General features: G+C 44.5%; 1 protein-coding gene across 1 annotated transcript in view; it reads right to left on the bottom strand.

The window, feature by feature from the left end:
• LOC132391583 (G protein-coupled receptor kinase 5-like) overlaps positions 1-27,219 on the bottom strand; it is a 198,358-nt gene extending 171,139 nt beyond the window's left edge. The window contains exon 1 of the mRNA XM_059964963.1: positions 26,845-27,219. Coding sequence (XP_059820946.1) covers positions 26,845-26,896 — 52 coding nt within the window. The 5' untranslated portion in view covers positions 26,897-27,219. The remainder of the gene's footprint in view (positions 1-26,844) is intronic.
• Between the last annotated feature and the right edge of the window lie 314 nt (positions 27,220-27,533).

Raw genomic sequence — 27,533 nt, 5'->3', positions numbered from 1 at the left:
GCAGTGATGGGTTTTGAACCCAGGTCACCTGGACTGTAAGGCGTTGTGTTAACCACTACGCCTTCTGTATCATATACACAGGAGATTCAGCAGATGCTGGAAATCCAAACAAACACTAAACAGAAGGAACTCAGCAGGCCTGGCAGCATCTATGGAAAAGAATAAACAGTCAACGTTTTGGGCCAAGACCCTCCAAGACTGATGGTACATGTATGGTAACATAATACATATACACTTTGATTATAAATATACTTTGAACATGACACAAGTCAGGGCTGTGTGTTGACTACGGCTCCTGTGAAGCTTCTTGCTAATATTTTCTGGCTTGAAAGAGCAGGTGCAAGCCATAGTTTCAAAGTTCAAAGTAAATTTATTATCAAAGTACATATATGACACCAAATACAACCTTGAAACCCATTTTCTTTTGGGCATGCTCAGCAAACCTGTAGAATAGTAACTATGACAAGATCAAAGTGCAGAAGACAACAAGCTGTGTAATGCAAATATAAATAAATAGCAATAAATAATGAGAACGTTAGATAACGAGATAAAGAGTCCTCAAGTGAGATCATTTGTTGTGGGAACATCTCAATCATGGGGCAAGTGAGTGTAGTTACCCCTTTTTGCTCAAGAGCCTGCTGATCGAGGGGTAGTAACTGTTTTTGAACCTGGTTGTGCGAGCTCTGAGGCTCTTGTACCTTTATCTGCTGGCGGCAACGAGAAGAGAGCGCGATCTGGGTAGCGGGGATCTCAGGGGAGGAGAGTGCTTTCCTGTGACATGCTCAATGGCTGGGAGGGCTTCATCTCTGGGGTACAGGGCTGAAGTGGATAAACTTGAAGCACCTTCTGCGGACTGTGCACTCTTCAGCCACGGAGCACTGGCGGAGACGGTGAGCGGATGCGATGGTTGGAGTGGGCTGATTTACCCTGTTGCAGTTCTACTCATCGAGCTAGCTCTCTGATTCTCGTGCTGTGTGGATGGCAGATTTGGGGCTTCCAGCCTGGACTGCTACTAGTGGCCACGATCTTTACCAACTACATCACTTGCTCTGTGCTGTTGGCGTTTAGCCATTGCAAGAAAGCAGTTAAATATCTACCTCCCTCAGGACAGAGATTTAATCTTCCCAAAGTCATGAGAGTTACTGTAAAGGAATGAATTAAGTCCCCTCTCGAATGTTAATTTAATTTAAAGTGCATTATCCTCGCAAATCTATCTGCACATGCCTAACAAAATCATTCCCAGAAACTGCATTAGAAAGAAACTGTGACTTCAACTTTAATAAATATAATGGACACCAATAAAGGCAGAGGAAGAACAGGCTAAGTCAGTGATCTTTCGATTGCTGATGCATTTGACAACCAGGATGTAATTGACAGGGAAACCATTTAAAGCAGCAGTTCCGACCAACTGGCCATTGTCACCTTAAGCACTTTTAAGTAGTTCTAAAACAATATTTATTTAACCAATGGAAAATAACGAGAGCTCGAGTGACAAAATGGCCGAGCAGGTGACGTTTCAGGTGCTCATTCCCAATGACTTACTGCCTGTTATGCCACTGCCGCTCAGGGCAGCAATGAAGGTCCGCCATCTCCGTCTGTCCTCGGCCACGCAGACGTAGAAGGATTCTCCGTTGCTGTTTCCGTAACAATTTCGTTTTACCAGTCTGCGCTCCCTTCTTATGGTTAAGGAGACCAAGATTTTCACACAATATTCCAGGTTTGCTTTGGTAAGTGTCCACATAACTTCAGGCGTGGTCTTACAAGTTCCCATAGAGAGGCACAGTAGCATAGTGGTTAGCATACCGCTATTACAGCGCAAGCGATCGGAGGATTGGGGTTCAATTCCCACTGCTGTAAGGAGTTTGTACGCCCTCCCTGTGACTGCCTGGTTACCACCGGGTCCTCCCCACGTTTCAAAATAAAGATGTGCAGGCTAGAGCTAGTAAGTTGTGGGCAGGCTATGTTTGTGCTGGAAGCATGGCGACATTTGCAAGCTGCCCCTAGCACATCAGAATGGCGCAAATGATCTGTTTTACTTACGCTTTGATGTACATGTGACAAATAAAGTTACCCTAAATCCAGTACAAGATATCCCTACACTCAAGTCATCTCAAAGTCATCAGTCATCAAGACCAGCACACCAACTACCTTCCTAATTACCTGCAGCAAACTCTTAACTCTTTAGTAATTAATGTACAATGACAACCAATTCTCTTCAAATATTAAGATTTCCTAAAAAGTATCCAGCATTTGTTTTATTTCTTGAATGAAGTGGATATTCTCCCCCATAGTTACCCATGTGCCATATCCTTGCCCACTCACCCGCTGGATCTACATCCTCTGTCATCTTGCCGCGGCTCACGTTCCCGCTAAGTTTTATATCCCACGGAACACCAGTTCTTCAGCCCATGATGCTGTGTTAGCCTTTTAACCTACTCCAAGATCATTCCAGCCCTTCCCTCCCACATAGCCTTCTAGTTTCCTTTCATCCAAGACTTCAGAAAGAGGACGACGAGGGAACACACACCAGTCCTCAGAGGGATCAGAAGTGGAAAGGGTGAGCAATTTCAAGTTCCAGGGTCACAATATCTCTGAGGATCTTATATCGATGCAGCTACAAAGAAGGCACGACAGCAGCTACGTTCCTTTAGGAGTCTGAGGAGATGTATGTCACCAGACTCACAAATTTCTAGAAGAACCGTGGAGAGCATTCTAACTGGCTGCATCACTGTCTGTTGGGCGGGGGGGGGGGGGGGGGGTGGTGAAGCTACTGCACAGGATTGAAGCAAGTTACAGAGAGCTGTAAACCTAGTCAGCTCCATCATGGGCACTAGCCTCCCCAGCATCCAGGATCTCTTCAAGGAGTGGTGCCTCAGAAAGGTGACATCCTTCATTAAGGACCCCCTATCACCCAGGGCATGTCCCCTTCTCAAAGCTACCATCAAGGAGGGGATACAGGAGCCTGAAGGCATAGACTCAATAATTCTGGAACAGCTTCTTCCCCTCTGCCATCCAATTTCTAAATGGGCACTGAACCCATGAACACTACCTCACCACTTTCTCTTTATTTTTATACTACTTAATTTACCTATTATATCTACTGTAATTTGCGGCCTTTCCCTATTATTCTGTATTACATTGTACTGCTGCCACAAAAGCAACAAATTTCACAACATACTCTAGGATATTCAACCTGATTCTGATTCCAAGAGTCTTTTAAATGTCTTAAGATTGTAAATATTGTACCCAAGATAGATTTGGTTAAAAAAGAATGAGAATCCAAAGTACAAGTGCATAGTAGCTACCAACTTCATTCCCTCTCCATGGCAACTGCCAGAACCCTGACTGAATGTACTGTAAATTGCATTCTTCACAGTCCTCTTTTCCATAGGTGCTGCCTGGCCTGCTGAGGTCCTCCGGCATTTTGTGCATGTTGCTTGGAATTACAGCACCTGCAGATTCCCTCTTGTTTGCACTTCACTATGAGCTGCTTTGCATATACAGAACCTGTATTTTTACCTTTTTAACATTTTTCATCCATAGAATATTGCAGCACAGTACAGGTCTTGCAACATCAAATCTGAGAATAATACATATCTGTTAATACACTGATGCCCATTTTGTGAATCCTAAAGAGAGACACACACCTTCCAAACCACAAACTGCACCCACTTTAAAACCGCCCATTGTATTTAACACCTCTTCTATAAAATAAACCTTATTTAAATGATTATCAGCCAGAGATGGGCTCAGGCAAAATCAGCTTTATTATTAAAGGCAAAACAAGATCTAAATTGTTTCTCTCTCTGTTCCAACTGGGCAGCCCACCTCTGCAAGCATCTTCTAGCACATGTGAACTCGGTTCATGGCCGCATTTCTGATTTGCGAGCTGTTTGGGTCATGAAACTCTGCCGTACCTTCAGGCAGCTTTGTAGCCAGGATCCTATAACACCCCCTGGATGAACCAAGTAAGAGCAACCCATTTATTACGACTGTTTTCTTGCTGTTAATCAACCTCTCACTCCTGGTACAGGAGGCCTTAAGGTTTCACACCACCAGGTTCAGGAAGAGTTATTACCCTTCAACCACCAGACTCCTGAACCAGAGTGGATAACTTCACTCACCTCAACTCTAAAATGGTTCCACAATTACTTTTGCAGACTCTACAACTCATGTTCTCAATATTTATTACTATGTTTTATTTTCCTATCATACTTGAATGACTTGTTGTCTTTTGCATGTTGGATGCTTGACCATCTTTGTTTGCGTGCAGCTTTTCATTGAAAATATTTTGGGTTTTTTTGTACATACCATGATTGCCCAACAGAATTTGAGCCACAAGATCGTAATAGGGTGACATAAATGTACTTTGATGATAAACTTACTTTGAACCGGGGGTACCATGGGACAACATGGTATAGTGTATATATACATATATATAGTATATATGTATAGTGTAGTGGTTAGCACAACGCTTTGCAGCATCCAACAACCCAAGTTCAATTCCATGACCGTGTGGGTTTCCAGTTTCCCACCACAGTCCAAAGATGCAGTGGTTGTTAGGTTAATTGGTCATTGTAAATTGTCCCATGATTAGGCTAGGGGTAAATCGGAGGATTGCTGGCATGGGTTGAAGGGCTGAAGGGGCTATTCTCAATATCTCAATAAATAAATAATTTCACTTCCATATGCTCCACTCTCATAGAATCAGAGGAAAACAACACAGAAACAGGCCCTTCAGCCCATCTAGTCCATGCCAAAAACCATTTAAGCAGCCTACACCCAACGACCTGCACTGAGACCACAGCCCTCCATGTCCCTACTATCCACGTACCTATACAAACTTCTCTTAAACCTTGAACTCAAGCTCGCATGCATGACTTGAATGAGCTAGCAGCACGTTCCAGACTCTCACGACCCTCTCAGTGAAGAAGTTTCCCCTCATGTTCCCCCTTCAACTTGCTCCTTTCACCCTTAACCCATGACCTCAGGTTGTCGTCCCACCCAAACTTTGCCAGAACATCCCAGCTCTATACTCAATGCATCACTGTGACGTAAGTGGGGCAGACTCATGTTGGTGCTAGGTTGCCACTCCTTTGTGTTCAATTACGAAAACAGCATAATTCTACCTTTGATGTCTCTCCTTTTCTTTCTCAGGGTGGATGAGGTTCTGTTGAATACCCTGACCAGGAGTTACACGCTGACTCCAGTTCTTTACGGTGGTGGGAACTACTTGCGAGGGCTCATGGCTGACCACTTTTTGATATCCCAAGGACACAGCCTAGAAGATGACAGCACCTTCAGGGTTCCAAGGTTTTGCGGCCCTGTGGACGGGCTGACTCTCGGCCAATGCCGCCGACTGATACGTCACGGGAGAGAACGGAACATCGGGAACAGCTGTCGGAGGCTCTGTACTTGGCGAATCAATCTCTCTCTTACTCATCAGGCCCTGGGGATTTATCCATCCTGAATTGCCTCAGGGGAGCAAACACCTCCTCCCCTGTCATCTGTACAGGACCCATGAAGTTGATGCCACTTTGCCTCACTTCTGTACACTCTGTATCCGTCTCCCAAGTAAATACACATGCAGAGAGTACATTTAAGATCTCCCCCATCTGTTTTGGCTCCACACATGGATGATCATTCTGGTCTTCCAGAGGATAATTTTGTCCCTCACAATCCTTTTGCTCTTAATATACCTATAGAATCCCTTGGGATTCTCCTTCACCTTTTCTGCTAGGCAACTTCATGCCTTCTTTTAGCCCTCCTGATTTCTTTCTTAAGTGTTCTCTTGTTTAATCCTACTTGCCATGCACCACCTCCTTTCTCTCAACCAGGGCCTCAATATCTCTTGAAAACCCTACACTCGTTATCTTTATCTTTTATTCTGACAGGCACATACCAACTGTAAACACAAAGTACACTGCAGATGCTGTGGTCAAATCAACACGTACAAACAAGCTGGATGAACTCAGCAGTTCAGGCAGCATCCGTTGACTGCTCATTTCAACAGATGCTGCCCGACATGCTGAGTTCATCCAGCTTGTTTGTACATACAAACTTTGTACTCTCAAAACGCTGAGTTTGAAGGCCTCCCACTTTCCAAGTACTCCTTTGTCAGAAAACAGCCTGTCCCAATCCACACTTGCCAGATCATTTCTGCTACCGTCAAAATTGGCCTTTCTCCAATTTCGAATCTCAACCCGTGGACCAGACCCATCTTTTTGCAATTTACTTTGAAGTTAAGGCACTGTGGTCATTAGAAACGAAGTGTTCTCCTACACAAATTTCTGTCGCCTGCTCCATCTCATACGCTAATAGCAGATACAATATCACATGCTCTCTCGCTTGGACTTCTACGTACTGATAGAGGAAACTTTCCTGAACATATTTGACAAACTCCATCCTGTCTAGTGCTTATAGAGTACAGAGTTCCCAGACTGTATGTGGAAATTTAAAATCACCTACTACAACAATCTTATGTTTCTTGCAACAGTCTGCGATACCTTCACAAATTTATTCCTCTAAATCCCTCAGACAGATGAGTGGTCTGTAATATAGACCCATCAACGTGGTCATACCTTTCTAATTTCTCAGTTCCAGTCATAACACCTCAGTAGTTGTGTCCTCCAGTCTATCCTGACAGAGCACTGACGTGACATTTTCCTCTGACTAGTAAAGCCTTTAATCCCTCCCGCTCTGTCACCCTGTTATATTGAGCTGGAACCCTGTTATATTGAGCTGCTAGTCCAACCCTCCAGCAATCAACTCACTAATGGCTACAACATCATAATTCCAGGTTTTGATCCGTGCTCTGAGCTTCTCCATCTTTCCTACAATACTTCTTGCATTGAAATAAACAGAGTTCAGGACACCAGTCACACCATGCTCAACCTTTTGGTTCCTGACTTTGTTGAGGTCTTTCTAACATCTGACTCCATAACCTGCGCACCAACTGGCCTGGAAATCTGTTTCCCATCACCCTGCAACTCCAGATTAAACCTCACTGTGCAGCACCACCAAGCCTTTCTGCTAGGATATTAGTTCTCCCCCCTCCAATTCAGGTCCAAACGCTCCCTTCTGTACAGGTCCCACCTTCCCCAGAAGATAGTCCAGTGATCCAAAAGTCTTATGCCCTCTCTCCTACTCCAACCTCTCAGCCACATATTAAATTGTCTCATTGAACAAATTCCTGTTGAGAAGTTAGGAGCGCAAGCATTCAGTAAGATCATGGCTGAACAATTCTCCACAAGTCCTTATTTCTCTGCCCTTTTCTCATAATCTTCAATTCCCTCATTAATCAGACATCAACCACCAATGGCATTAAATGTACTCTAGGATTTGTCTGAGCATTTCTCTCTGACAAGGAGTTCCAAACCCTTGGAGATCTTCTGAAAACCAAATACCCATTAACTAATTATTTTTGTTATCTTTTCTACTAGATACATTTCCTTAGAAACCCAGTAGACTTTTAAACGTCAATTCCCTTCTGAAGGTCCGTGTTGTCTCTCCCTAATCATATTATTATTTCCTAATTATCCCAGTATCAAATCCTACATTAACAGTCTCCAGGACTTTCCCAAAAACTGGTCTCAGACTACAGCCATTACAGAAACACAGCTTCATGGTGACCAAATCTGTGAACTAAATAAATATTCCAGGGTATTCAGCATTTAATGCATACACAATGTCGAACACCTTCACTCCGTTCACGACAAGCAGGATTTCCCGATGGCCAACATTTAATTCCACACCCCATTCGGATTCTGAAGTGTTGGTCCATGACCTCCTCTGCTGTAGTGAGACCAAACTCAGACTGGAGGAGCAACACCTCATATTCTACCTGGGTAGCCTCCACATTGATAACATGAACGTTGCTTTCTCTAACTTATGGTAATTTCTCCCCCCCCCCCCCACTTCTCTCTTTTATCCATTTCCCATTCAGACTCCCCGCATACTTCTTCTCACTCGCCTATCACTTCCCTTTGGTGCCCATGCTCCTTCCTCCACTCTCCTATCAGATTCCTCCTTCTTCAGCCTTTTATGTTTTTCCACCTATCACCACCCAGCTTCTCACTTCACTACCCATCATTCTTTCCCATCAGCTGGCTTCACTTATCACCTACCAGCTTGTTCTCATTTCCCACCCCACCTCCCCACATTCTTATTCTGGCCTTTTCTCCCCTTCCTTTCCAGTCCTGATGAAGGGTCCTGGCCTGACATGTTGACTGTTTATACCTCTCCATAGATGCTGGCTGACCACCCGAGGTCCTCCAGAATTGAGTGTGTATTGCTCCAGCATCTGCAGAATCTCGTGTTCAACATTTAGGAGGGACAAACATGAAAGAATAGGACTGCAGTAGTGCTGGTAGTTTGAGATGAAGCCTGCACTTTTGTTAAGGATCTTGGCTCGGAGGATTGTGCGGTAGAATTGGAATTCAGCTTGGGAAGAGCCAAGCAAGAGCAAAGTTGTTTATCTGCCTTTGACCTTTCAAAAATGCTCGTTTTCCATTAACTGCTCACAATAGTTTAGGTCTCACTTATTAATGGCAAGTCACAGCAATGTTTCAAATGAGTGCCAATGAACACATTGTGGTACCAGGTTGCCCGAAGTACATTAAGACAGATGATCTAAAGTGGCACCAAAGAGCTAGGGCTGGAAAATATCATGGAGGATTTGGGGTAATTAAAGGTCAGGCTGGTCCAAGTCTGCATTCTGCGTTCAGGGACCAGCAACACCGACTGGGACATCTGTGGTTGGATGTCAAATGTTGGACTGGCAGAAAGGGGACCAGGGCCCCCAAAAGGTCAGCCAGTTGTTGCCAGGTTTCAAAGCAAGAGTTCCATGTGGGCAGGAGGAACAAGATGCAATGAACCCCTGGGCTTGCGAAATAGTGAAACCGCAGTTTGAGGCCTAGTGTTCAGAGTCCGGAGTTCAAAGCCTAGTGGTCGGTAATCAGCATGTCCTGGGATCAACACGCATAACTGAGGCCAAGGAAGAATCAAAAATCCAGAACACATTCCCCTGTTAACCAGAGCCAAATCTGGGAATCTCTGCGTTGAAACCCAGGGTCTACAGGTCCGAGTCTGTGTCTGTCCTGAAATTAAAGGACCATGTACGAGAATGGGGAGGGAGGAACGAGGCTTGCAGTTGCTTGTCAAGTTCTATGTTCTGATGAGATCGTGGCCGATCAATGTTTGCCCTGGAGGTGTGTTGGTTGTCAACACAAATGACGCATTTCACTGTTTCAATATAAACATGGACAAATAAATTTGAATCTTAAGAGGTGGTAAGGTACAAGGCACAGGCAGCTGAAGGTAAAGTCAAGGTCCTTTGACGGCACATGCTTGTGGCTGACTCACTGAGTTCATGGCAGAATTCAAGGCCCATTGTCCACAAATGTTGCAAGGCCCCAACCAGTGAAGTAACTAGATTCTGAATCAGAACCAGATTTATTATCACTGACATATATTGTGATATTTGTTGAGATAATATATAAAATACATATTAAAGAAGTTGCACAAAGAGGACAAAAATAGTGAGAAAATACACATGGGTTGGTTCATGGTCCATTCAGGAAAAAGATGATTATATAGGGGAAGAAGCTGTTCTTAAAACTTAGAGTGTGCATCTTCAAGTTCCTGGACCTCCATTCTGATGGTAGTAACATCCTGGGTAATGGATGTCCTTAATGATGGATGCTGCCCTTTAGAGGCAATTCCTTTAGAAGATGCGCTCGATGTTGGGGGGTTGAGGTTAGTCCCTCGATGGGGACTGGCTGAGATTGCAACCCTTCTGCAACTTTTTCCAATCCTGTGCTGTGAGTCTTCAGGCCATCAGGGCTGTTCATGTGCCAGAATTGTAGGAGGCAGATATTGGAGTGGAAGAAATTGTTCCTAAAACTTTGAGTGTGTGTCTTCAGGCTCCTGTACCTCTGCTCTAATGGTAGTAATGAAAAGAGGGCACAACGAAGTTCAAAGTAAATCCATTATCAAAGTACAATGTATATCACCATATACAGCCCTGAGGTTCATTTTCTAGCAGGCATACTCAAATCCATAATAGAACCAACAAAAGACCGCACTAACTTGGGTGTTCAACCACTGTGCAAAAGCCGATAATCTGTTTAAATATAAAAAGCAAAAATAAATAAATAAATAAGCAATAAATATCGAGTGCTCTTGAAGGTGAGTCTTTAAAGCTGCGGCAATATTTAAAAATGGTGGGGCAAGTGAAGTTGAGTGAAGTTAACCCTTTTGGTTCAGGGGCCTGATGGTTGAGGGTTAGTAACTGTTCCTGTGCCTGGTGGTTGTACGGAGGCAAAAAGGAAGAGTCTTGTTATGGGAAATGAAACAATCATATCTTTGCACGTTTTAAAGACCAGAAGGTCACAGTAGTGGAGCGATCACTGGAATCGAGCATTTTCTACAGGAAGCTATCTGAGGCATAGGCAGACAGATCAGGGTCAGGATCCAGTGGCATGAAATGCAGATGACTCAGGACTCTTCACCACTGCAGCCTTCCTCGGTCTTCACTGCCACTGTGATGTGTCATCACCTTACACCAGCTCCACCATTAATGTCTTGGATGCAGGACCACGGTGCAGTACTAAGACTGCAGACTCTGCATCTGGTCTCTGTCATCAGGCACAGAAGTTCCTGAGAATGACCCCAGGACAAAGACCAAAGGTCAAAGGCAATTAGATCCTCAGCCATTACCTCCTCAAGCAGGCCAAGCACAAAACACAAACAGCATTTGGAAAAATAACAGTAAGTTGGGATCTTTTATTTTAAAACAACAGTTTAACTGTCTCTCTTATAATACAAGAGAGCTTTCAAACCACTCCAACTCGGGCCTTATTGAAAACACTGACACAATGCCTGAACTATCCAGTTCTTGAACCATTGAATGTGCAACACTATAGACACCGGGAAAGAATATGCATTTAAACAGCTGCCAAAACAACCAAGTGTCCAAATGCCAAATGGCAAAGGAGTTCACACCAAGGTCCAAAGAAAATAACTGTGGAGAGCTTCAGCAACAAACTCCAGCGAGAGACAAAGAGAAAACATCTAGTGGAAAAAACAATTCACCACTTGCACGTGTCAAACTCATTGCTAGAAAGCTACAATTTCTGAGAGTTAAAGGGACTTTTGAATTGAACAATGGAAATTAAGGGTCCAATTCACATCACGTTTTCCTTACAGTTGGTCATACAGCACATGGGTTTAAATCACGCTCTACCCCGAGGTATGGAGAGAAGTACATTGGCTTTTGGCTCTGTGAACCCGCTCTCACAATGAGCTTGTCTTGGCTCAGCCAGGTTCCTTTGTCCTCTCTCTCAAATTGCCTTGTATTCAGGCATCTATCACCCTCTGGGGTGATTGGGTGGAGATACGTTTCTACCAAAGGGTGTGTGAGGCACTCCTTCCCTCCACTAGCTCACAGGTCACCGTTTGGCACCTGTTTAGTACCCTAATCAGGGTCACATGAAGCCATGGGAGCAGCTGGTGGACGGTCGTACGAGTAGCTGGTGCATATCACAAATCCTAGTTATGTGACCACTGACACCAGACAATCTCTGACGAGTATTGATAACGGCTGGGGTTACCCGTCTTGTAAAGACACTGCCCAGAAGATAATGGCAAACCACTTCTGTAGAAAAATTTGCCAAGAACAATCATAGTCATGGATAAGACCTTGATCACCCACATAACAAACGAATGAATCGCCCTCTGATTTGATAGAACTCACTCCCCTTCTAGATCGATAATTCCAACAACTCACTAGCCTTTCTGAACAGAAATTTCTCATTCAAGCCCCAATATTTTTAAAAAATCAAAATAAACTTTATTCATGGCCCAGCACATATGTACACTGACTGAATGCCTTGCCAGCCTCTCTCCCCGCCACTCCCCAACGCACACAGTCTCGTTCTGCACCCGTCACTGATCATCTTTTAGTGCTTCTGTTTCAAATATTAATATGATTGCAAATTTTTTAGCATAATGTCATAAACATGCACCTCACACGTCATGGCAACCTGTCAATCTTCAGGCCATGTCACTCAGGAACATGTGCTAATATTTTTTTTAGGGACATGTACTAATATTATTTTGTGACTGTGTTGGATTGTAACTATATGTGCTGTGTGTGACTATGTGCACCATGTTTTCAGAATCAGAATTAAAATCACTCCCCATATGTCATGAAATTTGTTCTCTTTGCAGCAGCAGTACAATGCAATATGTAAAGAGAGAAAAAAACTGAATTACATTAAATATATATATTTTTTAAATAGTTAAATTAAACAGATAGTGCAAAAATAAAAATGAAAAAAGTGAGGTGGTGTTCATGGGTTCAATGTCCATTCAGAAATCAGATGACAGAGGATATGAAGTTGATCATATCCTTTCTCCAATAATTTATCCTCCAGAACCCTCAAGGATAGGGGAAATCAGAATCAGATTTAATATCACTGACATGTGTCATAAAATTTCTTGTGGTGTGGGAGCAATACATTCCAATACATAATAAAAACTGAATTACAGTAAATATATTAAAAAATTTAAATAAGTAATGCAAAAAAAAAGTGGTGAGGGAGTGCTCATGAGTTCAATGTCCATCTGATGGCTGAGGCGAAGACGCTGTTCCTGAATCGTTGAGTGTGTGCCTTCAGGCTCCTGTACCTCCTCCCTGATGGTCGCAATGAAAACCAGCCGTGACCTGGGTGATGGGGGTCCTTAGTGATGGACGCTGCCTTTTTGAGGCATCGTTCCTTGAAGATTCCTAAATATTACTGAGGCTAGTGTCCATAATGGAGTTTCCAACCGTCTGCAGCTCATTTTGATCCTATGCAATAGCGCTGCCCTCCCCACCCCACCGTACCAGATGGTGATGCAGCCAGTTTGAACACTTTCCTTGATACAGCTGTAGGAATTTGTACCTTGGCCCCCAAAGGAATGGCATTTCATGTGTATGGTTGGATGACAATAATCTTAAACGTGAATAATATAAAAATATTTACAAGAATAAACTCTGCAATTTTCATTCTTGCACTCATAGTACTGTTTGGGTTGAGTGCTCTCCAATCTTGGCAACTTGCATGGAGACATCGTCAGTGTCCAGTGGAGATTGCAGAGTTTATCATCGGTTATAATCAATACTTGCACCCGGCTGGAAGCCCGTGAAGAGTTTATACATTAAACTATACTCTTTTTTCTCCAAAAAAGGAATACAATTAGAAAATTTTTTTAAAAAAACTAAGTCTATCAGTGCAGAGTCATCATAGAGTTATTTTGCTGAGGTAGAGATCAAGTTTGTGTAGCTTGGTTCATGAAATGAATGGGGGAAGGAAGGTAGTTGTGCTTGAACATGATGGTGTGGGACTTGCTGCGCGATGGAAACTGTGATAAGTGGACCACAAGAACTTAAGTCATAGGGCCAGAACTCAGTCATTCGATCATGGCTGATTTATTTTCCCTCTTAACCCTATTGTCTTCTCTTCAATCTTTGACGCCTTACTAAACAAGAGCTATCAATCTCCTCTTTAAATGTACCCAATAACCTGGCCTTCACAGCAGCAATCAATTCTCTAGCTAAAGAAATCCCTTCTCTCTGTTCTAAAAAAGCGTCCTTCTACTCTGAGGCTATTCCCTCTCGCCTTAGGCTCTTACACTATTGGAAACATCAATTATTCCATTTAATGTCAGAGAATGTATAGTGTACACAATCTGAAATCCTTACTCTTCACAGACAAGCAGAAAGAAAAAAAAACAAAGAATGAATGACAGGAAACTATAGAACCTCAACCCCCCCCCCTCCCACACACAAGCAGCAGCAAAGCATCAAGTCGTCAAGTTCATTGTCATTTCAACCATAGACTGATGGTACTGTACACAGTAAAAATGAAACAACGTTCCTCCAGGACCATGGTGCTACAGGAACCAACACAAAACTACACTAGACTATGTGAGACAGCACAAGGCTACACTAGACTACATAAAACAACATAAAAACTGCACTAGGCTACAGACCTGCACAGGACTAAACAAAGTTCACAAAACAGTGCAGGACAGTACAAAGAATTAATAAACAAGACAATAGGCACAGTAGAGGACAAATTACAATATAATAATAAATGATGTAGATGTCAGTCTAGACTCTGGGTATTGAGGAGTCTGATGGCTTGGGGGAAGAAACCCTCCCACCTCCCATCCCACTTGTTCCAGCAAACAGCGTCAGCACCCACCACCACCCACCATGCAAGCAATAGCAAGCCCTCAACGATTATGAACCATAGTCCATCAAAAACTATTGTTCCTCTCAGCACCTTGACATCTCTTCATGTCCACACTATCTAGGGCTTTCAATATTCAACAGTCCCTCTTCATTCTTCTGAACCCCAGAAAGTGCAGGACCAGAGTAATCATACACTGTACACTGATCTTTCATTCCCAGGTTCTGGACCCTTTCCAATGCCAGCACATCCGGGGACAAGTACAGTCTGACCAATACCTTATAAAGCCTCAGCATCACATTCTTGTTTTTTATTCTAATCTTCTCAAAATAAATTCAGCTCAGCTTTGGAGGCAGGTTGCTGTGTAGAACTTGACTGCTGGCTTTCAATGGATTGCAAAGTGCTTTGGAAGTCCACGCCTGGCTGACATTAGCTCTTACCATCAGGTTCTCTCCACCAAGGTTGGAGCAGCTCACTTGATGATACCCCCACCCATCACCTCCATGTCACATCACAGAAATATTTGTTGTTCAAATAAACAGTAATGCGTCGTTTGTGTTATTAAAATCAACACACCCGAGGATGTGCCAGGGGCAGCCCGCAAGTGTCGTGACACATCCCAGTGCCGACATACTATGCTGACAATGCCTGGTGGAGCAACATACAGAACACAAGCGACAAAATAACAGTAGCAAAATCAGCCACAAGGTAGTGAGATATGGAAACAGAATTAGGTCATTTGGCCCACCGAGCTTGCTCCAGCATTTCACCATTTTCCCTTCAGCCCAGTCTCCCACCTTCTCCCTGTATTCCTTCATGCTCTGACTACTCAAGAATCTATCAACCTCTGCCTTAAATATTTCCAGTGATTTGGTCCCCACAGCTGCCTGTTGCAATGAATTCCAGAGATTATCATTCTCTGGCTATAGAAATTCTTCCTCATCTCTGTTCTAAAAGAACGTCCCCTATTCCGAGGCTGTGTCTTCTGGTCTTAGACTCTCCCACCATAGGAAACGGCCCTGGTCCTAACACACACAGTAGTCTCTAACCCTAATGCCAGCTTCCCTGGCCTCCAACAGACTCAGATACACGACACTGGGTTTTCACTCTAACCAATAGGCCTCAGCTTCCAATTCAACCCTTGGCATCAATCCAAAAATTATGTTTCATTGACAACTCCACCATCTCTGCAATCTACAGGTTCTTTACGGTCCTAAAACTTGGAAGTACAATACCATACCTTCTTTGTCGTGATTTATTATCCAAAAACACCCTACTGAATAGCATTGTGGGAAGAAGTCCTTCTACAATCACCACAGCATTTCAAGGCCGCTGATCACCACCTCAAGTGCAAATACTAGTGGGAATAAATTCTAGCCTTGCACCTCGCTAACAATAAAAATTTCAAGTTCAAAGTTCAAATAATTTCTTTTTTTAATCAATATATCACCAAATACTGCTCTGAGATTTATTTTCCTGGCAGGCATTCACAGTAGAACAAAGAAGTACTACAGAATCAATGAAAAACCACAAGGACTGACAAACAGTGCAAATACAAAATGAAACGATTAATAATAATAAATAACGAGCTGCCAGTGCATGTGAGTTTGACTTTAATGTTTAAGAGAAGTTTGGATAAGTACATGGTTGGTAAGGGTACAGACGGCTACAGTCCCAGTTCAGGCTAATGGGAGTATTAGCCTAAGGTATTAATGGGAGTAGGCAGCTTAAAAGGCTCAGCACTGACTAGATGGGCCAAAGGGCCTGTTTCTGTGCTGCACTTTTCTATGACTCTATAAATAAGCAAATAATAAAAAGAACATAAGTTGCAGAGTCCTTGAAAATGAGTCCGTAGGTTGTAGAAGCAATTCAGTGTTGAGGTGAGTATCATAACCAGGTTTAAAATCACCAGCATATGTCATGAAATTTGTGAGCCTTACAGCAACAGTACAATGCAATACATGATAAACAGTTACAGGAAGTCTATGAAATAGTTAAGTTAAAATAAGCAGCGCAAAATAACAAATAAGTAAGTAGTGAGGTAGTGTTCATGGGATCAATATCCATTCAGAAATCAGATGGAAGAGCGGAAGAAGCTGTTCCTGAATCGCTGAGTGTGTGTCTTCAGGCTTCTGTACCTCCTTCTCGACGGTAACAGTGTGAAGAGGGGATGTTCTTCATGTAGGTATCCTCAACAATGGACAGCACCTTCCTAAGGCACTGCTCCTTCAAGATGTCTCTGATACCACGGAGGCTAGTACCCATGATAGAGCTGACTAACTTCACAAGTTTCTGCAACTTACTTCGATCATGTGCAGTAACCCCACTCCTGCCATACCCGATGGTGATGTAGTGAGTCAGAATGCTCTCCATGAAGGAATTTCAGAGCGTTTCAGTTGACAAACCAAATCTCCTCAAAATCCTGAGGAGATACAGCCGTTGCCTTGACTTCTTTATAGCTGCATCGATACGTTGGGCCCAGGCTAGGTCCTCAGAGATATTGACACCCAAGAACTTGAAATCGCTCACTCTCTCCGCTTCTGATCCCTCTAAGATGATTGGTTTGTGTTCCCTCGTCTTACTCTTCCTGAAGTCCACAATCAGCTCTTTGTGTCTTGCTGATCATGCTGGTTCAGGAGCCTGATGGTTGAAGGGTAACAACCATATAACAATTACAGCACGGAAACAGGCCATCTCGGCCCTTCTAGTCCGTGCCGAATGCTTACTCTCACCTAGTCCCACTGACCTGCACTCAGCCCATAACCCTCCATTCCTTTCCTGTCCATACACTTATCCAATTTTACTTTAAATGACAGTATCAAACCTGCCTCTACCACTTCTACTGGAAGCTCATTCCACACAGCTACCACTCTCTGAGTAAAGAAATTCCCCCTTGTGTTACCCTTAAACTTTTGCCCCCTCTCAACTCATGTCCTCTTGTTTGAATCTCCCCTACTCTCAATGGAAAAAGCCTATCCACGTCAACTGTATCTATCCCCCTCATAATTTTAAATACCTCTATCAAGTCCCCCCTCAACCCTCTACGCTCCAAAGAATAAAGATCTAACTTGTTCAACCTTTCTCTGTAACTTAGGTGCTGAAACCCAGGTAAAATTCTGGAAAATCTTCTCTGTATTCTCTATTTTGTTGACATCTTTCCTATAATTTGGTGACCAGAACTGTACAGAATACTCCAATTTTGGCCTCACCAATGCCTTGTACAATTTTAACATGACATCCCAACTCCTATACTCAATGCTCTGATTTATAAAGGCCAGCACACCAAAAGCTTTCTTCACCACCCTATCCACATGAGATTCCACCTTCAGGGAACTATGCACCATTATTCCTAGATCACTCTGTTCTACTGCATTCCTCAATGCCCTACCATTTACCATGTATGTCCTATTTTGATTAGTCCTACCAAAATGTAGCACCTCACACTTATCAGCATTGAACTCCATCTGCCATCATTCTGCCCACTCTTCTAACTGGCCTAAATCTCTCTGCAAGCTTTGAAAACCTACTTCATTATCCACAATGCCACCTATCTTAGTATCATCTGCATACTTACTAGTCCAATTTACCACCCTAGCATCCAGATCATTAATGTATTAATTAACTGAACTTGCCCAACCCAAGCAAGAGGCCACTTAGCCACAAGTCCACAACAGTAGTAATGTTCCACATGAGCGTCAGCACACACTGCTTCATCTCGCCCTTCGAACAGAACATCCCAGATCCCACGAAGTGCACAAGCAGAGAACATACAAGGCCTGCAGCTAATTACTGGCCAGCACACTCCCACACCCAGTGCAATGGGACAACTGAAATGTGGATTGAGAGCAGCTATAAATACAGCTCGCAACTCCACACTCACAACACTGCTGTGTTCACAGATAGCAGCCAATGAAACGTTCAAAACCTCAAAGCCCACACGCTTATGACAGGAATTAAAGGTGATCATTCTTAGTCCATTCAGTAATTTCGCCTTTGAGTGACAGAACAAAGGTTCAAATGTCACATGTATTTTGAGATAGACAGTGAAACTTGCTGCTTGCATCAACAACCAACACAGGCCGAGGGTGCTCTGTGGCAATAATAAGCCTATTTATTTTGGGGGCATTCTGTTGCAAGAGGCTGCACAATTAAGGCTGCCACGGTAGAGTAACGGTTAGCGCAGCACTATTACAGCGTGGGACAGTTAGCAGTCTACAGAAGTGTCACCGCACTTCCTGTGCCAACGTAGCATGCCCCCAACTTACTAACCGTAACGCGCACATTGTTGGAATGTGGGAGAAGACCAGAACACCCGGAAGAAACTCGCGTGGTCTTGGGGAGAACATACAGACAGCCGCAGGAAATGAACCCGGATCGGGGATACCGTAAAGCGTTATGCTAAACGCTATACCACCGCATCCCTTGGTCTGCAGCCCCAAAGAGCGTGTCCCTGGTCTGTATCTAATTTGTCAGTGATGGTATGGATCTCTTCAACCATGTCAAAGCAAGCTCAGTTGATCCATTATTTCACACCGGTGCGCCACCAACGTGACACAGAACATTGTCGCGTTGGCAGACTGTCCTCAACATTCATACCGCCATCGATGGCGAATTTGCATTTGTTGCTCAGTGACCAATTTTGAATATTTATTCATTTTATTTATTTAGAGGACCAGAGGCGAACGAGCCGCGCTGCCCAGCGACCCAACTACCTAACCCTAGCACGGTCAGAGGACAATTTACAATGACCCAGTAACCTCCTAACGTGTACGTCTTCGGAAAGTGAGAGGAAAACAGAGCACCCAGAGGAAGCCCACACAGTCACGGGGAGAACGTACAAAATCCCCACGGGCAGCCATCTCCGAGGTGTACCAGAGCTTCGCTGACAGCCGTGCTACCATTACACTCTTCTGTCAGAGTTCATGCAAATTGTGCCACACCTTGCAACAGTGTGCCCCTGAAATCAGCTGGCAAGTTGGCTTACGCTTACCACCAAGGTACACAGAGAAACTTTCGAGTTTTGCATACCAGGTGTACAGATCTTTCCATTACCACATCGCTGTGAGGTCGCGCGAGGGAAAACAATAGCAGAGTTCAGAACAAAGAGTTGCAGTTAAACAGAAGTACCATGCAGGCAGACAAGGTGTAAAGCTGTAACACGGCAGATTATCAAGTCAAGTTTCCACCTTCTCATACTAGGGGACTTTCAATAGTTTTATAACATGCGGGTAACAAACTCCTCTTTAACTGGACAGTCTACACAGTGAAATAATACCCCTTTCCCTCCGATCACTTCCTTCTTCCTTTTCTTAGCTGCAGCACTCATTCCATGGCCAGAAAGGTCCTGGGAACGAAAGGGTTAATGTACAAGGAGTACTCATTGCCTCCAGGTCTGCACTTGCTGGAGTTTAGAAGTACGAGGGGTGGGGGGGGGGGGGCGGTGCAGGACCTCAATTAAACCTATTGATCATTGAAAGGTCTAAATAGAGTGGATGGGGAGAGGCACCATCACAAAAACAGGAAATGCTATAAAAACTCAGGTCAGCTAGTACCTGTGGAAAGAAGAATAGTCAACGTTTCATGTTTGCGAATCTTTCCTCTGACTAGCTGAGATCTTTAGGCATTTGATTTTTGGGTTATTTGGTTATTCTGATAGGGAGGGTTGATGTTGTTTATGCATGGGAGCGGGACAAGGGGCTTTGGGGTTCTTATGTTTCTCAGCTATTCATTCTTGGGTATTTTTCTTCTGTTTCGAGGATGCCTGCAGAGAGTAAGCATTTCAGGTTGTATATTGTATATACAGAATGGAACCATCGAACTTTTTCCCCAGGAAAGTTTATGTAATGTACCAGGGTGCAAATAATAAATAACACTGAGAACATGAGTTGTAGAGCCCATGAAAGTGAGCTTGTAGGTTGCGAAGTCAGTTCAGAGTTGAGGTTACTGAAGTTATCCATGCTGGTTCAAGAGCCTGATGGTTGTATGGTAATAACTGCTCCTGAACCTGGTGGTATGGGACCCAAGGCTCCTGCCTGGTGACAGTAACCAGAAGAGAGTGGCCTGGATGACAGATGAGGCAACGCTCCTTGTAGATGTGCTCAATGATGGGGAGAGCTTCCTCTATGGACAGGGATGCTTCCACAACTTTCTGCAGATATTTCAGTTCATTAGCATTGCTGTTTCCATACCAGATCATGATGCAACTAGTTTAAAATATGCTCGGCTGTGAATCTATAGAAGTTCAAAGTTTTAGGTGACCTGACAAATCATCGCACGTCACCTAAGACTATGCATGCAAAGGGTCCAACTCTCACTGCTGCCCAACCACAAACTCATGGCTAGCAAAGTATTGCAAACACTATCAAATTCTGGCTGTCTACCTGCAGCATTCTTTCTACTGTGGTCTCACCAACGACACTAACCATCTTGGGAACTTGCATAATCTGAATTCCTATGCCGTGTAACAGTAAATTTCAATTTTATTTAAAAATAGCTGACTTGACCAAATTGGTCTAGCCAAATTCTTAAGAAAGCCTCCATTACCTGTCACTCACACACCAAGCTTCCTCCAGTTCCACCGCTGAGACCAATGGTCTACCCTCAGGGATTTCGGGGATTTCGGGGATAGACCACATTCCGCCCAGTTCAGTCCACCCCGACACCTATTTCCCTTCAACCTCTTCGGTTGCAAAAGCAAATACTTTACTTTAGAACAGGGGTTCCAGACCCTTTTAATGCCATGAACACTTATTGACAGAGGGGTCCGTGGACCTCAGGTTGGGAATCTTTGCGTTAGAATGTTAGATCAGAAGAGCACAGTGACAAGCCCTTCAGTCCATCCAGTGTATGCCGACCACAAAAGCAAACTAAACTTAATGCCATTTGCCCACACATGGTCTATATCCTTCCATTCCCTGTCTGTTGATGGGCCTGTCTAAATGCCTCTGAAACATTACTATTTTATTTGCTTCGACCACTTTCCCAGCAGCACATTCCAGGGACTTGCTACTGTTCTGTTGTTATGTGCCACGTCATAGGACATGGGCGAATATGGTCTTCCCATGACCGTGATTGTTCTTGGCAAATTTTTTCTGCAGAAGTTGTCGGCCATTGCCTTCTTCTGGGCAGTGTCTTTACGGGACGGGTGAGCGTGATTAATACTCTTCCGAGAGAGTCTGCCTGGCATCGGAGGTCACATAACCAGGATTTGTGTTGTGCACCAGATGCTCGTACGACCATCCACCACATGATTCCATGGCTTCAAGTGACCCTGATTAAAGGGGGGGGGGGGGCTAAGCAGGTACTGCACCGAGCCCAACAGTGACCTGCAGGCTAACTAAGGGAAGTTTGTAGAGATGGTTCTCCTCCTGGTAAAATAGATGTCTTTATTCAGTACAACGTGCAAGCTTCATTCCAGCGGCATTCTCAGTGGAGGCTCACAAACCCAAAGTATATCACATTTTTTTTATATCCTTAAGACCAACGGTAACAGTAGATGACTGAATAGTTTCAATGACTCAGTTTACTTCAATACTTTGGATTGACAATGCTTCCCTTGAATTGCATATCTACAGAGGGAGACCTCTGGATGTTCAAATACCTTTGCTAATGGCAAGCTTCCCTGAACTCCCCAGTCCTGATGAAGGGTCTCAGCCCGAAATGTTGACTGCTTACTCTCTTCCATAGATGCTGCCTGACCTGCTGAGCTCCTCCAGCATTTTGTGTGCTCCCTGAAATTATTTAAAATGTTGCAAATTACTGAAACCCATAGTTGCCTGGATTGCTGCAGGGCAGTTAACACAACCCTATTATCTCAATCAACACGCACACAAAATGCTGCAGGAACTCAGCAGGTCAGGCAGAAATGAATTAACAGATGGCCTTTCAGGCCGAGACCCTTCTTCAGGACTCGTGCCATTACCCTAACACTTGGCTCATGCAGCCCTGGTGGTCCCGGTTCCACCCTGATCTGTGCGGAGTTTGCATTCTCTCTGTGGCTGTTTGGGGTCCCTTCCAAAACCCCCAAAAAATGTGCAAGTCGGTTGGGTAACTGGCCACGGTAAGCTGTCCCTGGGTTGCAGGTGAATGGTAGAATCTGAGGGAGGATTCAAGTCAAGTTTATTGTCATTTCGTCCTTAAACTGCTGGTATAGTACACAGTAAAAACGAAACAACGTTCCTCCAGGATCCTGGTGCTGCATGAAACACAAAATTACACTAGACAGCACAAGGCTACATAAAACATAAAAACTGCACTGGACTACAGACCTGCTCAGGACTACATAAAGTGCACAATTGATGGGAGAATAAAAGTCTGCAGATGCTGGGAATCCAAAACAACACACACAAAAATGCTGGAGGAACCTAACAAGTCAGGCAGCATCAATGGAAAAGAGTAAACATTTCAACATTTCAGGCCAAGACCCTTCTTCAGAACTCAAAATGCGTTATGGGGGAAATAGCATAAATAAAGGATGCTTATTGGTCATATGGACTTGAAGGATAAAGTCTGTTCCTATGCTGTATCAGTCTATGACTGTTTCTGAAAACTGTACCAGCCAGGGACAGTGAGGCACAGGAAGGCTGGTGAAAGGGAAAGACATATTGCATTCAAGGCAGAACGGTGAAACAGCACACTTTGTAGAAAAAACAAGGTGCAGCAAATGAACAAAATGGGTGTTGCCAAGAAGAGAAAGACGTAGGATGCTTTAGCCAGAGGGTGGCAGATCTGTGGAATATTTCCACAGGCAGCTCTGCAGGCCAGGTCACTGGGTATATTTAAAGTAGAGATTGACAGATTCTTGATTAGCAAGGGCATTGAAGGTTACAGGGAGAAGCCAGGAGAATGGGGTTGAGAGGGAAAAATAAGCCAGCTATTATTGAATGGCAGAGCATATTTGATGAGCTGAACACCTTGTCCGCATGCTTGAGCCCAAATCTGAGGCTGGTGACCATAGACGACGGGATGTCTCATGGTTAGAGCACTGTGTGTGTGTGTGCGTGTGTGTGAATGGGGTGGTAGAATAGAGTTTGTTTTGCTGTTGTGACGATGCTTGCTTTGTCTTGTGATGCTCTGCCAAGCATTATGGACGTGCTATGTTGGCGTTGGAATATGCAGTGACAATTGCAGGCTGTTTCGATGTACACGTGACAAATAAAACTTAAGTCTTGAATTTTTATGTTTATGTCCTTACACATGGAGAAATTGTTGAAAATTGCAAGACTAATTGAATAAGACCCAAAGAAAAGCACAAGATTTATGAACAGAAGATGAGTGTAAGGAAGTTGAAAACTAAGCTCTCATAAATCTCAAGTTGGGTCTCAATAGTGTATTCCAAACATGAGAAAATTTGTAGGTTCTGGAAATCCAAAGCAACACACTCAAAATGCTGCAGGAACTCAGCAGATCAGGCAGCAATGGAAAAAAGTCAACTTTTCGGGCTGAGACCCTTCATCAGGACTGGAATGGAAGGGGAGAAGTCAAGAGTAAGAAGGCGGAGGTGGAGGAGGAAGTAGTACAAGGTGATAGGTGAGATGGGGGCGGGGGGGGGGGAAGAAAGTAGAATGTCCAGGGTGGGTTGAACATTTGATTAAGTTGGCTGTTTTACCAAGGCAGTGATAGTCCGGAGGTTCCCAACCAGGGGTCCATTGACCCCTCGGTTAATGGTAGGGAACCCCTGGTATGGACATTTGAAATGGAAATATTGCCATTGTAACAGGGGAAAAGGAACACAGTGGAATGATCTGGAAAATCTAGAGCTAGCAGCACAAAATGAGCCAATCAGCATTCTTCAGCTTCTTCCACCAAATTATTCTAGCTCTTCCCCCCACCCCTCCAGTGCTGATTGAAGGATCTCGGCTCGAAACATCAACTCCTTGTTCCTCTCCACAGATGCCACCTAACCTGCTGAATATTTTGTGTGTTGCTCTGGACTGCATGGATTTACATCTCTGCCAAAAGCAGGTGTAATGCACTCCTTACCTCTGCTAGCCTGTGGGTCACCCTTGGGCAAGGTGTAGCACCTGCTTAGATCCCTGCCCCTCCCCCCCAAAATCAGGGTTACGTGAAGCCATGGGAGCAGGTGGTGGATGGTCATATGAACAGCTGGTGCACATCACAAGTCCTGGTTATGCAACCACTGATGCCAGGCAGACAATCTCTGCAGAGTATTGATAATGGCAGGGGTCACCCATCTTGTAAAGACACTGCCCAGACAAAAGTAACGGCAAACCACTTCTGTAGAAAGATTTGCCAAGAACATTCATGGTCATGGAAAGACCACGATCACCCACGTCATACAGCACGGCACATAACGAACGAACAAGTTCTGGATTTCTGGCATCTGCAGAATCCCTTGTGTTTATGAAGCTTCTTCACCATTGCATCGCTGTGAGAATGCAAGTTCTCTGCAGCAACCAGAAGCATCCGTTCTCAGTTGTTAGTTCTCTCCAACCACACTGTTATTAAGATGCAAAGTGGTTAAAAAAAAAGTCACTCCACTCAGAAAAACAGTTATGTTAGTGTCGTTGAGGGCAGAACCTTTCTCATACCGAGACAGGGCTAAAAAAGAGTGGCTCATCTTCAAAGGAAATGAGTATTTAACACACAGAAAGAAACTGACATGCTCCGATATGGCACCTTGTGCTACAACGGACCCTCTCAGAGCATCTTACAGGGAACGAGCATTTTTATAAACTGGCTCACTTCAACATGTTGGAAATGCAGCACTGCATTTGCATCTAGCATGATTCTCAAACACCAGAGACCATATTGCACACAGTACATGCTGGAAGAACTCAACAGGTGAGATGGCATCTGTGGAGGGGAATAAACAGTTCGGGGCGAGACCACTTATTGGGCCATCCATCAGGCACAACCAAATCTATTTTGCGTCAGTTTCTTCCTCTGTAGTAACGGAGGAAGTTTAGTCCCTTTCCTAAAAAAAATCAACAGGCAATTATTTTTGTCGGAGTAAATTCCAATAATTGGCACCTCTCATCACCTGCAGCATTTTGTGCGTGTTGATCATCTGCAGGTTCGAGCATCTGCAGGTTCTCTCCCTGTCATTTACCTCCAGCACCATCTGCAGACCTCCAAGAGGACCACAGCCTTGTTGTGGTCTGGAGGCTTGTGTGCCTGAGTGACCTTGAGAGCTATGTTGGCTGGGGTCAGGGCTTCAGGTTTCGGCTCTTGGTAGGGTCACCCATGCCAAAGAGGTCAAAGGGTAGAGGCCAGACTAACAGTGGTCCACTGGTTAGGGGATTCAGTTCAGGGCTAAGGACCCTGACTTGCAAAACAAAACTGTAACTAAAGCAGCAATGAACAATCCTTCTGCATCTGTGTGTGACGGTGTTCTGGGCAGTGGTGAAAACTGGACTACTGACACAATGAAGGAAGCCAGAGATGGAGGACCTTCATAGCTGCTGTCAATGCCTGGGGTAACGGTACCGCAGAGGATACCATCTACAAAATGCGCTGCTTTTATCTGCCCAACATCTCCTCTCAAACCAATATCCTCCACACAGCCAGAGTGGGAAGGGAAGAAGGCTTATAGAAGTTTCTCTCCAAGTTGTGCGACTAACCTAACCTGAAGATAGATTACCTCCCTCCTCGCCAGGTCCAAAGATTCTGCAGATGCAGGAAATCTAGCATTTTGTGTGTGAGATGTCCAGCATTTGGTAAGACTCTTGTATTATAAGTGACAATCAGACGAAGTTTTCTCTTTGAACGCTTGGTATGAACCGCTTTATGGGTTCTGCTGTTAAATATACAAACAAACGTTGGAACTACCCGGCGGCGGACAATAGCAATCTCCCGTCCCGCGGAACACAGCTCTCACGGTGTGACTTGGAAGTTTAAGTGAACTTAATACATTATGGATTAGAAATATCGCCGGGAAGAATGGAATCGATCCATAGCCTCGAAGCAAATGTGCAGTAATTTGCAAGATATTACACCCAACACAGCCTGAATTTTATCAATACCGTCCAAGTCCTGTCAATATCTACCGATCGCACTGCTTTTTTTTTTGGGGGGGGGGATTCTGCATGCTGCCTTTCCTGACTGAAACTCACACCTGGAGTTTAATGCGGACAGGTGTCCTCCCACACCGTCCAATAACAGTGACCGCTTAGTTGCAACTCCTCTCGAGTAGAAACACAACGCCACAGGTTCTTCGTGTGACCTGTTTGGGATCGCACCGACAACACAGGTGTGTTTTCTCCCCACCTCTCTCTCTCGGCTACGGTGGGAAGACGGGCTGAATGACAACATTGGAAATACATTCACGCTTCCCTCCACAAAATTACAAAAGCGACGTACAAACAGGAAGGAGGCCAAGTTGCACATTCAGAGACCTGTCACCCTCCACCAAACCGCAGTAGCTCCTTCCCACGCAGGCAGCGCTGTATTTCCGGGGTCCACGCATACCACTTTTAACCTGCGGGACAGTCTGCCTCGTCTGCTCGTTCTCACCCTTACCCCCCGTGATACCAATACACAGAGAACTCCGGACAGCGGGGGGTGGGGGGTATCAAACCAATCTTTTGCTAAAGAAAGTTTAAGGCGCCCATTGGAAAAGGGGAAACTCTCGTTCGTTGCTTACCTTCTCTTGCTTTTAGTAACACCGTGTTGGCTACGATGTTCTCCAACTCCATGGAGGTGGGAGCTTAGCGGCGGCTTCCGCTCGGGTCACGGACTTGCAAGGGAGAAGGTGGGGGCGTGGAGTGTTGCTGTGGTGAGGGGGTATCTGAAAACCGTTGCCCGAATGCCCCCGGGTTCTAGGAGGAGGGGTGGCTTGCCCTGCAGACGAACGCAGCCTAGTCCCTCGCTGGCTGCCCTGTGCTCCGGGGATTCCCTTCTCCGGATACAATGTATCCGCCGCTGACAGCGCCGCGTTCCAATTGGAATTCCCCCCTTTCAGCTCTCGATACACCGCGTTCCAAAGGCGCCAGCGCGCTCCACAACGGAGGCGGGGCCCGAGCCCATGGCGGGGCGGGGTCTCTTCTGACGTCATTGTGTGCGTCATTCTCACTCACTCACTCACTCACTCACACTCTCTCTCTACCAATGTAGCAGAGGCCGTTGGAAATTCTAGCCTCTACCCTGTCTTGTACTGAAATGCAGTGACTTGAAGAACCAAAATCGGCTTTATTGCCATATGCATGTACATAAATGCTTACGTGCAAGAGAAAAGCAGCAAGAAGAGCATATATTAACATCAAATTATACACCTTTTACAATAAAAACGCAAAGAAATGTCATTTTTATGCAAAAGCACAGCTCAAACACCTC

Source organism: Hypanus sabinus, chromosome 1 (genome assembly GCF_030144855.1).
Source record: "Hypanus sabinus isolate sHypSab1 chromosome 1, sHypSab1.hap1, whole genome shotgun sequence".
NCBI lineage: Eukaryota > Metazoa > Chordata > Chondrichthyes > Myliobatiformes > Dasyatidae > Hypanus > Hypanus sabinus.
This window is presented reverse-complemented; position numbering and strand designations above follow the sequence as displayed.